We start from the raw sequence: 15,067 nt of genomic DNA, 5'->3' as shown, positions 1-15,067 counted from the left end.
GATCTGGCACCAGACAGGGATGCCCACTCTCACCACTGCTATTTAACATAGTTCTGGAAGTTTTAGCCAGAGCCATCAGACAAGAAAAAGAAATTAAAGGAATACAAATTGAGAAGGAAGAAGTCAAACTATCCCTCTTTGCAGACGATATGATTCTTTACTTAGAGGATCCAAAGAACTCTACTAAGAGACTATTGGAACTCATAGAGGAGTTTGGCAAAGTGGCAGGATATAAAATCAATGCACAAAAATCAACAACCTTTGTATACACAAGCAATGCCACGGTTGAGAAAGAACTGCTAAGATCTATCCCATTCACAATAGCTACAAAAACAATCAAATACCTTGGAATAAACTTAACCAAGGACGTTAAAGATCTCTACGATGAGAATTACAAAATCTTAAAGAAAGAAATAGAAGAGAATACCAAAAAATGGAAAAATCTTCCATGCTCATGGATTGGAAGAATCAACATCATCAAAATGTCCATTCTCCCAAAAGCAATTTATAGATTCAATGCAATTCCAATCAGGATACCAAAGACATTCTTCTCAGATCTAGAAAAAATGATGCTGAAATTCATATGGAGGCAAAAGAGACCTCGAATAGCTAAAGCAATCTTGTACAACAAAAACAAAGCCGGAGGCATCACAATACCAGATTTCAGGACATACTCCAGGGCAGTGGTAATCAAAACAGCATGGTACTGGTACAGAAACAGATGGATAGACCAATGGAACAGAATTGAAACACCAGAAATCAATCCAAACATCTACAGCCAACTTATATTTGATCAAGGATCTAAAACCAATTCCTGGAGCAAGGACAGTCTATTCAATAAATGGTGCTGGGAAAACTGGATTTCCACGTGCAGAAGCATGAAGCAAGACCCCTACCTTACACCTTACACAAAAATCCACTCAACATGGATTAAAGACCTAAATTTACGACCTGACACCATCAAGTTATTAGAGAACATTGGAGAAACCCTTCAATATATTGGCACAGGCAAAGAGTTTCTGGAAAAGACCCGGGAGGCACAGGCAGTCAAAGCCAAAATCAACTATTGGGATTGCATCAAATTGAGAAGTTTCTGTACTGCAAAAGAAACAGTCAGGAGAGTGAAGAGACAACTGACAGAATGGGAAAAAATATTTGCAAACTATGCAACAGATAAAGGGTTAATAACCAGAATCTACAAAGAGATCAAGAAACTCCACAAAAACAAAACCAACAACCCACTTAAGAGATGGGCCAAGGACCTCAATAGACATTTTTCAAAAGAGGAAATCCAGGGCCGGCGCCGCGGCTCACTAGGCTAATCCTCCGCCTAGCGGCGCCGGCACACCGGGTTCTAGTCCCGGTCGGGGCGCCGGATTCTGTCCCGGTTGCCCCTCTTCCAGGCCAGCCCTCTGCTGTGGCCAGGGAGTGCAGTGGAGGATGGCCCAGGTGCTTGGGCCCTGCACCCCACGGGAGACCAGGAAAAGCACCTGGCTCCTGGCTCCTGCCATCGGATCAGCGCGGTGCGCCGGCCGCAGCGCGCCGACCGCGGCGGCCATTGGAGGGTGAACCAACGGCAAAGGAAGACCTTTCTCTCTGTCTCTCTCTCTCACTGTCCACTCTGCCTGTCCAAAAAAAAAAAATCAAAAGAGGAAATCCAAATGGCCAACAGGCACATGAAAAAATGTTCAAGGTCACTAGCAATCAGGGAAATGCAAATCAAAACCACAATGAGGTTTCACCTCACCCCGGTTAGAATGGCTCACATGCAGAAATCTACCAACAACAGATGCTGGCGAGGATGTGGGGAAAAAGGGACACTAACCCACTGTTGGTGGGAATGCAAACTGGTCAAGCCACTATGGAAGTCAGTCTGGAGATTCCTCAGAAACCTGAATATAACCCTACCGTTCAACCCAGCCATCCCACTCCTTGGAATTTACCCAAAGGAATTTAAATTGGCAAACAAAAAAGCAGTCTGCACCCTAATGTTTATTGTAGCACAATTCACAATAGCCAAGACCTGGAACCAACCTAAATGCCCATCAACAGTAGACTGGATAAAGAAATTATGGGATATGTACTCTTTAGAATACTATACCGCAGTAAGAAACAATGAAATCCAGTCATTTGCAACAAAATGGAGGAATCTGGAACACATCATGCTGAGTGGAATAAGCCAGTCCCAAAGGGACAAATATCATATGTTCTCCCTGATCAGTGACAAATGACTGAACACCAAAAAGGAAACCTGTTGAAGTGAAGTGGACACTATGAGAAACGGTGACTTGATCAGCATAGCCCTGACTGTTAATGAACAACTTAATACATTATCCCTCTTAGTATTTTTTTTGTCTGTTCTACTTAATATGACTGGTTTAATTCTGTAATTAATACACAGTTATTCTTAAGTGTTGAAATTTAACTGAAATGTGATCCCTGTTAAACATAAGAGTGGGAATAAGAGAGGGAAGAGATGTACAAATTGGGACATGCTCAAGCTGACGTGCCCCAAATGGTAGAGTTAGAAACATACCAGGGGATTCCAATTCAATCCCATCAAGGTGGCATGTACCAATGCTATCTCACTAGTCCAAGTGATCAATTTCAGTTCACAATTGATCATAATGAAAGGACTAAGAGTCAAAGGGATCACATAAACAAGTCTAGTACCTGCTAATACTAACCGATAGAATAAATAAAGGGGAGAGTGATCCAACATGGGAAGCGAGATACACAGCAGACCCATAAAATGGCAGATGTCCTAAACAGCACTCTGGCCTCAGAATCAGCCCTTAAGGCATGCGGATCCGGCTGAAAAGCCCATGAGAGTATTTCAGGCATGGAAAGCCAAGACACTCTGGCAAAAAAAAAAAAAAACACCACAACACCTAAATGAGGGATCTCTGTGAGTGCGATCCCAGTGGAAAGAACAGGTCTTCAAAGAAGGAGGTACCTTTCTCTGAAGGGAGGAGAGAATCTCCACTTTGACTATGACCTTGTCTAAACAAGATAAGAGTCGGAGAACTCAAGAGGCTTCCATAGCCTTGGAAACTCATGACTGGAGCATAGGGAGATTACTGATGCCATAAACAGGAGTGTCAATTTGTAAAGTCAACAACAGGAGTCACTGTGCACTTTCTCCTCATGTAGGATCTCTGTCCTTAATGTGATGTACATTGAGATTTAATGCTATAATGAGTACTCAAACAATATATTTCACTTTGTGTTTCTATGTGGGTGCAAACTGTTGAAATCTTTACTTAATGTATACTAAACTGATCTTCTGTATATATAGAAAATTGAAAATGAATCTTGATATGAATGGAAGGGGAGAGAGAGAGCGGGCAAGGGGAGGGTTGCAGGTGGGAGGGAAGTCATCGGGGGGGAGGGGGAAGCCAATGTAGTCCATAAGCTGTACTTTGGAAATCTATATTCATTAAATAAAAGTTAAAAAAAAATAAGTGACAGGATCTCAATTCCACTTAACTTAGACTCAAAGAAGAATTTATCAGACAAAATATTAAAAAGTGCAGAGGTTGACTGATGTAGGCATAGCTGGATTCAGGTTCAAGTGATATAGTTGAGTGTCTGTGTATTTCTTCTTTTCTTTCCCCTCCATCTATAAGTCTACTTTCCTCTGCCTAAGAACAAGAATGGTATCTTTTATCTGGGTACACATTCCTGCCCCAAACCTAGCATATTCTTGACACAAAAGACATTCACAGTTGCATGAATGAATAATTAAACCTTGTTTTTCCATTGCCAGATCTAACCACTTATGATACTGTGAAACACTACTTGGTGTTGAATACACCACTTGAGGACAATATCATGACTCATGGTTTATCAAGGTAAGTGATAGTTTTAATTTGACCATTTTTTGTATATCACCTTTTCTTCCATAGTTGACATATATGCTAACCTTTAGCTATTTTGTTCAGGAATCTAGTGATATCACCCTTAAACAAGTTGATAGTACATTTATAAAAGAATAATTTTCTTATTGTTTATTGCAGTTAATGGAGAAGAGGCAGACACAGTTGCAGGATATTTAACCTCCTAATATATGTGTATATCCAGGGATAGTTTCTGTTGGTCTGCTCTCTATAGTTAAAGAAATTTGCTTGAGCACCTTTAATGTTAAAGACACTGTGAAGGACCCTGCAGTGGGTGAAAAAGAGGGTAAACCCAATTCCTACTCAGGGAGCTTATCCTCAGAAGAGCAGTTATAAAAACTCTATACAGTAAATACTAAAAGAAAGTAACTAGTTACTGTAGGTTTCAGAGGTGGGAGGAAAAACCACTTGGAAGCGCTTCACAAAGGAAGTAGAATTAGAAAGAGGTATTAACGGACTGAGACTCCTTGCTGACAGCAACGGGAAGAAGGACATTCTAGGAAGAGTGGTACCTTAATTTCTTTGCAACCTAACTTCAAATTATCCATCGGAATGAGTTATAGATAGCTATTGCCCTTAATAGAATAAGGATCTCATTTAGCTTCTGTTCTTGTTTCCAAATTCTACAATCCCCTATGCTATTTAGACAATCCCCAAAGAATATGAATAGCATCATATCAATGTGGATATATACATTTAAACACACTAGGAGTATTCTTGAGTAGGGTATATTTTGCATGTGCTGTTCCATCTGCTTGTCTCACTTTTCCACCACATTTTCACATAGATGTATCCTTTCCACCACTCAATTCTGCCATCATCCAGAGCCTTTACCAGACTGCCTATTGGCCACTTACTCTCCATCACATTTTCTCATTTATTCTTTTTATGGCATTTACCAGCATCTGAAATTATCTCCTTTGCCTATCCCCAGAGTATAAACTCCTCCAGGGCAGGATCTTCTCTGTCTTGTTCACTGCCTAAAAGGAATGCCTGGTACAAAGCAGTGCTTGATATATGTTTGTTGGCCAACATTCTTTTTTGTTTTTACTTTTTTAATGAATTAATTAACATTTTAAGCTAAAAGAGCATTATTATAAAGAATATTAAAATAGACACAGTATTCCATTCTTTCGAAATATCAAATTCCTCTTCTTAAAATTTAGTATCTACTGCATATTCTTTCAATTTCATTTATTTGTATCTATAGTTTATGTTCTGGACTGGTAGCTTCTATTCTGGGAACACCAGCCGATGTCATCAAAAGCCGAATAATGAATCAGCCGCGAGATAAACAAGGAAGGTAGATAGAAAGTTTTCAGTATTCATGTGCCTGAATGTCTGTAATAATATTGTGCTTTAAAGATGCCTTCCTGTATTTGTTCTTGATAGAAACATATTTGTGTATTTCTCCATTCTATGGGGAAATTGTTTTTATGCAATTACTTGTTCTTTGATGAAAAAGTAATAAGCCTTTGGGGAGATAAACTAATTAACAGTCATTATTTAGACACAAGGTATTCATTGTGACTTTATTGTTTTCAAAGAGTTTTTGAAAGCATACTCTGCTGAGAATTTACAGAGCACTTTCTTCAGAAGCTTATGACTTACAGGTAACCTGGAGAATTTGATTTGATATAAAATAGAATGTTCTTTCTGGAAAAGATCAGGTGGAGTGAATTTTAAGTATTTAAGACCAAGGGTGGGATGAATCAGAAGCATCAACCTGAAAATATCTTTAAGCTCAAAAGAAGGATCTATAGAAACACTAACCTTTCTTTTGAATTAGCAGAAAATATTTACCTTAAGATATATTTTCTTAGATTGTTCATTTTCTTTATGCATCTGTTTACACAAAAGAAATTTAATCAAGGTCTCATTTCCTTTCTAGGGGACTTTTATATAAATCATCAACTGACTGCCTGATTCAGGCTGTTCAGGGTGAGGGATTCATGAGTCTATACAAAGGCTTTTTACCATCTTGGCTGCGAATGGTAAAGTTGGGTTTTTGTCTTTTTCTTTTTGTTGTACTTAAATTACTTTTGGTCTATAAATATTTTCCCTTTATCCTTCTGGTATGTAGCATAGCCCTGCCCCCAAACCAGGGCTCACTCTTCCTTTTTAAAATATTTTCAAAATTTTCTTTCACCTCTCCTCAGAGTCCTATTGCCTTCTGTAGTAGCTTAAGGTGAAATGAAATAGTTCTGTCCACTAATGAATAGGCTGATAGTCTGTTCTTGTAAAGCCAATGGATAGATTTTGTGTAATGGGAAACTTTAAGTAGTCTATTAAGCAGAAATACAGTAATTTGAGAAAGGTATAAATATTTTACACTAGAAATTTCCCCTGTAAAAATGCTACTGTTTTAAATAAAATATTACTTTAATGTCAAATATTACATTATCCATTACCAATTACTTATTACCATAAAACTCTGCTTGGTAAGAAAGCATTATATCCTTTTTATTTTGTTTAGATGTTATTTTTTGCTAAAGTGAACTAAAATGTAGAATTAGACATGTTTAAGTAACATAGCAAATATCATAAAAATGAAGTATTCATGTACTATGTAAGTTAGAAAATACTTGAAAGAATAAATGAGTTGTGGGTTTAGAAATTCAAAAAATAAAAAATTAACAAGTAAAATTTATATAGTATCTTTATCTATGCTTTTTAAATTGAGCACCTACTTCGTGTGAAGGCCCTATACTAAATGCTTATCTTTGAATAAGAAACATTTTCGTGATGGGTGTTAAGGGATAAGTGTGTGGCACTATTGAAACATGTAGCAAATAAGTACAACCTGTGCTGGCAGATTAAGAAAACCTTTCTGGAGAATGGACTTTGGAATTGAGATTTGAAGAGGGAATAGAATTTACAGATAAAGGAGGCAGAAAGAAACATTTCATATGGAAGGAGAGTCAGAGTAGACCAAAAGCTTGATAAGTTCAAGGAACTGAAGAAAGTCCAGCAGGCCAAGGCTCAGGTACAAGAAGGGGAAAAGGCAGAATATGAGGCCAGAGAGAGAGAGAGATCAAACTGGCAGGGTCTATATGAACTCTAAGTGTGATTGGCACCAGGTGGAAGAAATCTGCATGTTTAGAAAGAACGTTCTGCTCTATGTGGGTTCAGAAAAGGCTAGGATTAGTGAAAAATCAGAGACAGCACTGGCTTAGATGAGAATAAAACAGTGGAGATAGAAGAAGGTGGATTAAGAAGATATTTAGAAGGCAAAAAGGAGAGAGAAACAGACTGATATGATAGAGATAGAGGAGTGGTTTTCATTCCCAGATTCCTGCCCTGAGTAACTAATCATGATATAGTTTCCTAAAATGGGGATCATTTGCAAGGAAGAAGATATAAGGTAAAATAAATTTAATTTTAGTTATCTGAGGTCTTCGATACCCAGTTCTGATATACCAGAGTTAATAAACAAAACAAGCCATTATTTTGGTGACCTTGAATATATGAATATGATATCTTGAAATTACCTCAATGCTGTGAATATTTCTTATAGGAAAGGCAAATTTTGATTTGGTCTCTATAAATCTAGTACTGTTACAGGTGCTGATAACTCTCAGGTAATAAGACTGTGTTTACACTAGAGAAGCTTACAAAGCAATGAAAAATAAATAATAATTACTACTAAATAAATATTACCAAACCAATTTGGTACACGGCCAACACTGCATTAACCATGTTTATGGCTTAACTCATTAAATTCTCCCAATACCTACATATTAAGTAGGACACAATCATATCCCTCTTTTATAGAGAATGAAACAAAAGTAAAGACTTCCAGTAACTCAGCAAGGTCAGATAATTCAGGGCATTAAACCATGGTAGACTGGTGTCAGAGTAGTCTTACTAAGGAGGCTCTATATGGGTACTTCAAAAACTTTGTGGAAAAAAGAATTAAAATATAAGATTATTTTGTTGCAAATTTTTAATCAATGCATTTTTTATAATATGCATTTTCCATGAACATGGAAAGTGGCATAAAAATAGTTAACTGTGTTTAAAAGTTACAGAAGGCTTCACAGAGCCAATATCTGATCTGGGCTTTGAAGCATCACAGGCTTCTTTTAAAAGAAATACAATGGAGCAACATGAGCATAGGTATTGTGTCATGTGTGAGTCTTATTGTGTTTTAAGAACTACAGAAAATTCTGTGTGGCCAGAGGGTAGATCCTCAGAGGGAAAGCAGTAGAAGATAAGGTTAGAGAAGTAGGTAAGGACAAAGCTGGGAAGGAGCTTGTGGTCCAAGCTTAGTAGTTTGGGTGTGTTTAGTAAGTGCCTGCTTAAGCATGAAAATAATGCACTAAGACTTGATTGGTGGCAAGATTACTTTGGAAGCAGTAGAGAAAATACACTGAAAGACTACATATAAGAAAGAACGCCCTGGTGGAGTTCTGCTAGGAGATGATTGTAGAAACAGAGAGAAGACAGAATCTAGAGACAAGTATGTTTAACTCCCCAAGACTTAGTACCTGGTTACTTGTGAAAGGTGAGGGGCAGAAAAAAGAAAACAGGACTTTTATATTTCTAGTATGGGAAACTAGGGGAATGGTTAAGACCACTGCTGAAATATAACATCAGGGATAGGTGGGATTACAGGAAAGAATACCCCAGCTCAAAGGATGAAAGTCATTGAATGTCACCTGTTCTCTTTACACATCAGACTCAGGAAGTGTAACCAAAAAAAAAAAAAAAAAGAGTACTTAATACATACTCAGCTCTTTACGTATATTATTTTTTATGCCTTACAAGAACATATTAAAACATGTAAAGTTATCTTTGTTTTTTAGACAAGAAAACTGTGATTCAAAGTTAAGACACTTGCTCAAGTTCATATAACTAGTATGTGGCAAATTTGAGAACTGACTGCTGGTACATTCAGGTCAAAAGTCCTACTCCTTACTAACAAAATATATTAAGTTGCTCAAGATACTGCACTAGTTACAGAAGTTTTGAAAGAAATGAGGTAATTTATGGTGGTGAAGGAGTATTACCAAAGAAAGGCTGGCTATCTACCAAAGGTCTGTAGGGTTATCAGTCCTTGTTGATTTGCCACAGTGCACTACCTTGAGCTCAGAGAGACCTAACTCAGGATTTCTAAGTAAACAGTCCTTGAAAATACAGCTTCACCTCAGCTGAATTCATGGAGACTCATGGTCAGGCTGGAATATCTGGCCCATTTACGTTGTACAACACACTTGATGTGTGATCCAGTTGCTGAAGCCCCTAGGTCAGCATGCGGCCTCCTCAAGCACTATGAGGACCCAAGTTATAACCATAGGCTTGCATGCTAAACACAGAATATCAACAGAAGAGCTTACTTGTAAACAGTGTTTAAGAACACCAACTCAAGAGAGCTGTTAGTGTGTTTGGTACCAGCAATAGACATGGGAAAGGACTTTTTTCCCCTACAGTTCTGGCAAAAGACATACCAAAGGAAAAAAACATGGGTTCATACACACTTAGATTATTTACAGTGGTCATAAACCATTCCAGTGAGGAAATCAGCAAAGTAACATAGTGTCTACATGCACTCCTATACACAGGCTCAGTAAATTTGATTTTTATACCTCCTTGGTTCTTTGGTTGTACAGTCTTCCTCTAACTCTATTCAAAACCCAACTAAAACTCTATCCCAGTCCCTCCCACTGTGTAGAGGCAACGTGACCCTGCTTTGCTTAGTCCCTGATTATTATTTATTTATCTATGGTTTTGCTGCAATAATATCATTAACATGAGGAAGAAGTCCAATTACCACAGCAATCAGGAACAATTTCATAGTCCATTCTTTTTAAAAAAAAAAGATGTATTTTATTTAGGTGAAAGAGTTAGAGAGAGAGTAGAGACAGAGTGAAAGGTCTCCATCTGCTGGTTCACTCCCCATATGACTGCAATGGCCATAGCTGAGCTGATCTGAAGCCAAGAGCCAGGAGCTTCTTCTGGGTCTCTCATGTGGATACAGGGGCCCAAGAACATGGGCTCAGGGGCCCAAGGATGTGGGCCATCTTCTACTGCTTTCCCAGGCCATAGTAGAGAGCTGGAACAGAAGTGGAGCAGCCGGAACTCAAACCAGCACCCATATGGGATGCCAGCGTTGTAGGCTGGAGCTTTAACCCACTGCACCACAGCACTGGCCCCTACAGTCCATTCTTAACTAAGACTTCTACCTGCAATTATATCCTTGGCTCATTTCATTTTTGTTGTCATTAGAATGTATCTTCACAGCTTTATAGTACTTATTTCATCTATGTCTTTATTTAATTGATTGATATGTTCTCTTAAACACATTGCTTAGTAAATTATCAGTCTACTAATATAACATGTTTCATATTTCTAGACTCATAAGTTACAAATATTGCTTTATACATTTTACATTCTAGTTATTTAAGCTTATTGCTATACCCTGGTCCCATAGAGTTTCTGATCAACATTGATGATCAAAACCAAAGCAGACAGAAATGAGATCCAAGGCACCCTTTCTCAGTTTCAATATTTACCCTCTGTTTTCCTGTGGTGTCTTTAGTGTTTATATTTTTAGTATTTAGATTTTGTTCTAACCCTTATCCTTTTGTAATTCCTTTAGATAGAGTTATACCTTCACATAAGTTAAAGTCAAGACTTTCCCTACTTGATATGAATTTTTATACATATGTAAAGAGACATCAGGTGTTGGTTTTATGACATAACTCAAAGCATAATCTTTCACCTTCCTCACTTTCAAGCCGCTAAGTGTCTCATGTGCTATGTATATGAACTATATGTAGAGGACCCCAGCCTAGAACTCAGGCATCCCAAGTTTAAGCCCCTTAGCCAGTAATCATTTGGGGTGGGGGGGAATGGGCGGAGAACAACCAGGGAATGGGAAACAGAAGCCTGTGTTAGAACTGCACGGCATGATAATAAGCATTTGGCTGCTGAGCCTCGCTGACCTCATCTGTAAAACAGGGATGGTAACAACTTTCCTTTCTGTGGTTAATTGTTCTTTAGAGAAAGCCATGATAAACAAGATGTGAAAATGCTTTGTAAATTATAAAATGCTATAAGGTAAAGTACAAAAATATATATTTTCAGCATAAGTTGATTTAAAATGACTTTGTCATGCAAAGATGTATATATGTAGAATATTTACAGTTGCTTTGAAATATGCACTAACTTCTTTGGTTAATCTTTCAGACCCCTTGGTCACTGGTGTTCTGGCTTACTTATGAAAAAATCAGAGAGATGAGTGGAGTCAGTCCATTTTAAACCCTTAAAGATACAATGTTCAGTATTGCTGAAATATGGGCATCTGCAACACACACACCCCTATTATTTCTACCTCTTTAGGAAGATACCTTACTCCAGAGACTGTGATTTATAGGGGGCAGCACTTTCTTTTTCTTGGAAACCCAAGTTCTCTTTGACTCTTCTTTTTGTCTAAAAGTGATCTGGTCGAATCTCACAAGGCCATCGAGTGAGATCCAGTGCAGCATTTTCTAAAGAAGAATCACACCCAGACCACTCTGACCTTGGGCAAGAAGGTTTGGCCTTTGAGATGCTGCTATTCTATGCTGAAGAGCCTGCTTAGAGGAGTGCCAGGAGGAGGTAGCATCTCAGACCTGCAGTAGACAATAGGAATGTTGAAGAACATATGTGTAGTCCTTAAGAAACACATTTAATCTGTTATGTCAGTACTTAGAATTGCAGTTTGACAGTCACCTTTCTGTTGTTGTTGAAGTACACATATTGTAACTTAAAGTGAGGTAAATGAAAATTCATGAATAAATGTTTTGAGTTTCCCTAGTGTTGAAGACAGTTGATGTACATTTTTCTTGCCAAGAGGATGAAAAAAAAAATCAAACTGAGATGATGTTTGGATTTCAAAGAAAGAAGCTGTGTCTGTAAACGCCCCATCATTAGATCTGTGTTAACTGGTTAGCACTCCACTGCACCTGGTAGTAACTTCCCCTGGTGGCCACAGCCCTGGAATCTTGATGAAAACAGAGAAGAGTATTTACATGTTACGGATTTGTCACTACTAAAGAATCGTAAAATATAAAATTTGCAAGAACTGTACCTTATTTGATTAAAACACAGCTATATAGGTCCTTTTTGAAACACCATTTGTTACCATCATCCTTCAGTGGTATTTTAAAACTAAGGGTGATAGGAAATCAGCCAATTCTGATATGAGTCCTTTTTTTATCTTCCTTCTCTAACCCTAAGGGCAAATAAGAAGGAACTCAGAAACCACACTAAAAATGGCAGTTAAACTGAATCTTAGTTTGACAAAGCTTCTTCCCTAGAGAGTAATGAGTACAAACTGTCTCTCATATACAATTCTGTCTCCAATCTGAATCAAATCCATTTTCTTAGTTTAGTAAGAGATTTCTTCAGATTCACCTACAAACCACTTGTTTCCCCAGCCCCAAACACTGTAATTTCAGGATAGATGGCTATGGTTAGGAGGTAAGGCTGTGACTATTAAAATAGGAAAACTCAAAAAGCTCAGACCCAGGAAAGAACTTGGACCTTATCAATGGACTTTTTTATGGTGGACATGGATGTACTACAAAACGTTTACAAGTCCTGTGTGCCTGCACTGATGAATAATCACTGCCATTTGAATTGGGAAAGTACACTTTAAAATCTATTATGTATTAACATCCAGTGGCTCATTGTGTTTCTAGTTGAAGAATGTAGTTTATTCTCTTCAGATCTTCAGGTGGTCTACATGTCCTTTGCATTTGTCAATCTGTAATTGAGTTGTTAAATATATTTAATATATATTATGTGCTTAAATTCCCAAGTGTTCTGCATTGAACTACTTTAAGGAAAATTTTGGTTATGTTTTGTAATTTTTTAAAAATTTAATAAAGACTCGATCAGAATAATTGCATGCAAACTGGACCATGAAAAAAAATTAACTTTGTTCTTTGGGAGGCTTGGGATGAAAACATTGCTTAAGTCCTGACACTATTCCTTGGAATCTGGATCATGAATAACTGAATTTTTTTTTTTTTTTTTTTTTTTTTGACAGGCAGAGTGGACAGTGAGAGAGAAAGACAGAGAGAAAGGTCTTCCTTTTGCCGTTGGTTCACCCTCCAATGGCCGCCGCGGCCAGCGCGCTGCGGCCGGCGCACCGCGCTGATCCGATGGCAAGAGTCAGAAGCCAGGTGCTTTTCCTGGTCTCCCATGAGGTGCAGGGCCCAAGCACCTGGGCCATCCTCCACTGCACTCCCTGGCCACAGCAGAGAGCTGGCCTGGAAGAGGGGCAACCGGGACAGAATCTGGTGCCCCAACCGGGACTAGAACCTGGTGTGCCGGCGCCGCTAGGCGGAGGATTAGCCTAGTGAGCCGCGGCGCCGGCAATAACTGAAATTTTTAACCTGAAATAATTCCTTGGGATCATCTGTTTTACCCTTCTTATTTTACATGTTAGGAAATTGAAACTGAAACCCTGAAAAGTAGAACAGCCATGCTCCTGAGTGACTGAGTGGCAGAACAGATAAAAATGCAGACCTCCTAATTATTATAATTACTATACCTGACAGTTATTGTGCACTAGTTAGGCACCAAGTAAATGTCTTTTGTCATCTTCACAACATCCCAGTCCAGTGCTCCTAAGTCTTAAAAAAAGGCATATTTTCTTTATGGCATTTTTTTTTCCTGGTCTCATACATTTCAACTGACTCTAAACTTACTCCTGCATAAATTTTAGAATGTGGCCACCATGCTTTAGCTTGACTCTATAATCTGACCAAAGTCTGTACCTCTAACATGTACCCCATTCCATTCATTCTTTCTAGTGAAATCATATTCACTCTTGAAATTTTGCTTTCTTTTTGCCAACTAGGGAAATTAATTATTCCCTTCAAAAATAAGTAATAAAAAGGAGTAAAATTTCCGTAATTTTGTTTCCATGCTCAATGATGTACTAATTTCAATCTCACTTCCTCTTTACAGTACTGCTCTGGTATTTCTGTTAAGCTCAGTATTGATAACATTTGATAATTGTTTCTTTTACTTGTTTTGATATTTTTTCTCTTCTCAAGTGATTTTTTATTGAAAAGCATATGTATTCTTTTTTATAGTAATAGTTTTTTGCTCTCTGCCCTTTTAAGTGAATTTACATATCTCTTTTAAGGGATAGCATTTTTAAACATTTTTTTAAGTCAGAAATGATGTATCTTTCAAGGACACAAAATCCTCTTTGATTATAAGCTGTAGTGTATAGTATTATGTTATTTTTATGTGAATCTCTGTTCTCATTAGAATTCTCTTGCTGTTAAATATTCAAAAATTGATTATAGTACATATAACATGAATCCATTAATTTTTGTCTTTATTATCTTAAGAATCTGTACTATCATACTAGACAAGTCTGAAATTTCTCTTTCTCTTTGCTAATAAAAAAAGGAAACAAATTTCTGGAGATTTCAATGGAAAATAATTTGTTGTTCAGTCATCTTCAAATTTTCAAGCATATTTATTGACAATTGATATTGTCATACAAGTTTTTCTTTGTTAATGAAATCAGATTCCTTCAGGAATACCATTGGAAAAATTCTTAATTTTAATATGTGATGGTTAAATATATTTTGGGAAAGTAAGCAATTCTCTTCTCCTCAAACCAAGATTCTTTAAAGATAATTACCAAACTAATATTACTGAATGGCAAGTATTGTGGAAGAAAACTGGACCTGGAATCAAAAGACTTTTAACCTATACTGGGTTCTACTTCTGAGTAGATTATAAATACGAACAAGGCCTTTCACTTTGAATTTCCATTGCTAAGATGAAGTAATTGACCTCTAGAATATTAACTTGAATGTATGTAATGAAGGGGGCATTATGTTGATGTTACATTTGAAAAATAAGATTTAAGAAAAGTTTCATGGGTATTTTTCCCAAATTTATTTTCCCATGTTTTAAGATTTAGAAAGATTTGTTTAGACCTTAAAGTATAATACAAATTTATTAGTGAAGCATCTCACCTTGAAATCCATCCTGTCAGGTAACTCTTAGTCTTACTTTCAGTCCATCAAGCACATGCACACATAATAAAAATTTAAATCCTTGACCCTCTCAATCTAACTGCAGCCATTTTTCTGACCTTAGCCTTTTACTGCATACCTGGATGCTTTGCACTTGCCTATTTCTTGTGTTGT

At 37.4% G+C, this 15,067-nt stretch overlaps 1 protein-coding gene across 8 annotated transcripts in view; it reads left to right on the top strand.

The window, feature by feature from the left end:
- The window catches only part of SLC25A27 (solute carrier family 25 member 27), a 32,307-nt gene extending 17,961 nt beyond the window's left edge, over positions 1-14,346 (top strand). For 3 of the 8 annotated variants that reach the window (XM_002714467.6, XM_089333224.1, XM_008263008.5), the window contains 4 exons: positions 3,770-3,854; positions 5,110-5,202; positions 5,791-5,893; positions 11,091-14,346. In XM_002714467.6, the coding sequence (XP_002714513.1) occupies positions 3,770-3,854; positions 5,110-5,202; positions 5,791-5,893; positions 11,091-11,162 (353 nt within the window). In that variant the 3' untranslated portion in view covers positions 11,163-14,346. Of the gene's footprint in view, positions 1-3,769; positions 3,855-5,109; positions 5,203-5,446; positions 5,513-5,790; positions 5,894-11,090 lie in introns of all 8 variants that reach the window. The other 5 variants (XM_008263006.5, XM_089333222.1, XR_011388668.2 and 2 more) reach the window with 4 other exon arrangements.
- The last annotated feature ends 721 nt before the right edge of the window (positions 14,347-15,067 follow it).

Source organism: Oryctolagus cuniculus, chromosome 5 (assembly GCF_051225735.1).
Source record: "Oryctolagus cuniculus isolate XC-2025 breed Fujian yellow rabbit chromosome 5, ASM5122573v1, whole genome shotgun sequence".
Lineage (NCBI taxonomy): Eukaryota > Metazoa > Chordata > Mammalia > Lagomorpha > Leporidae > Oryctolagus > Oryctolagus cuniculus.
This window is presented reverse-complemented; position numbering and strand designations above follow the sequence as displayed.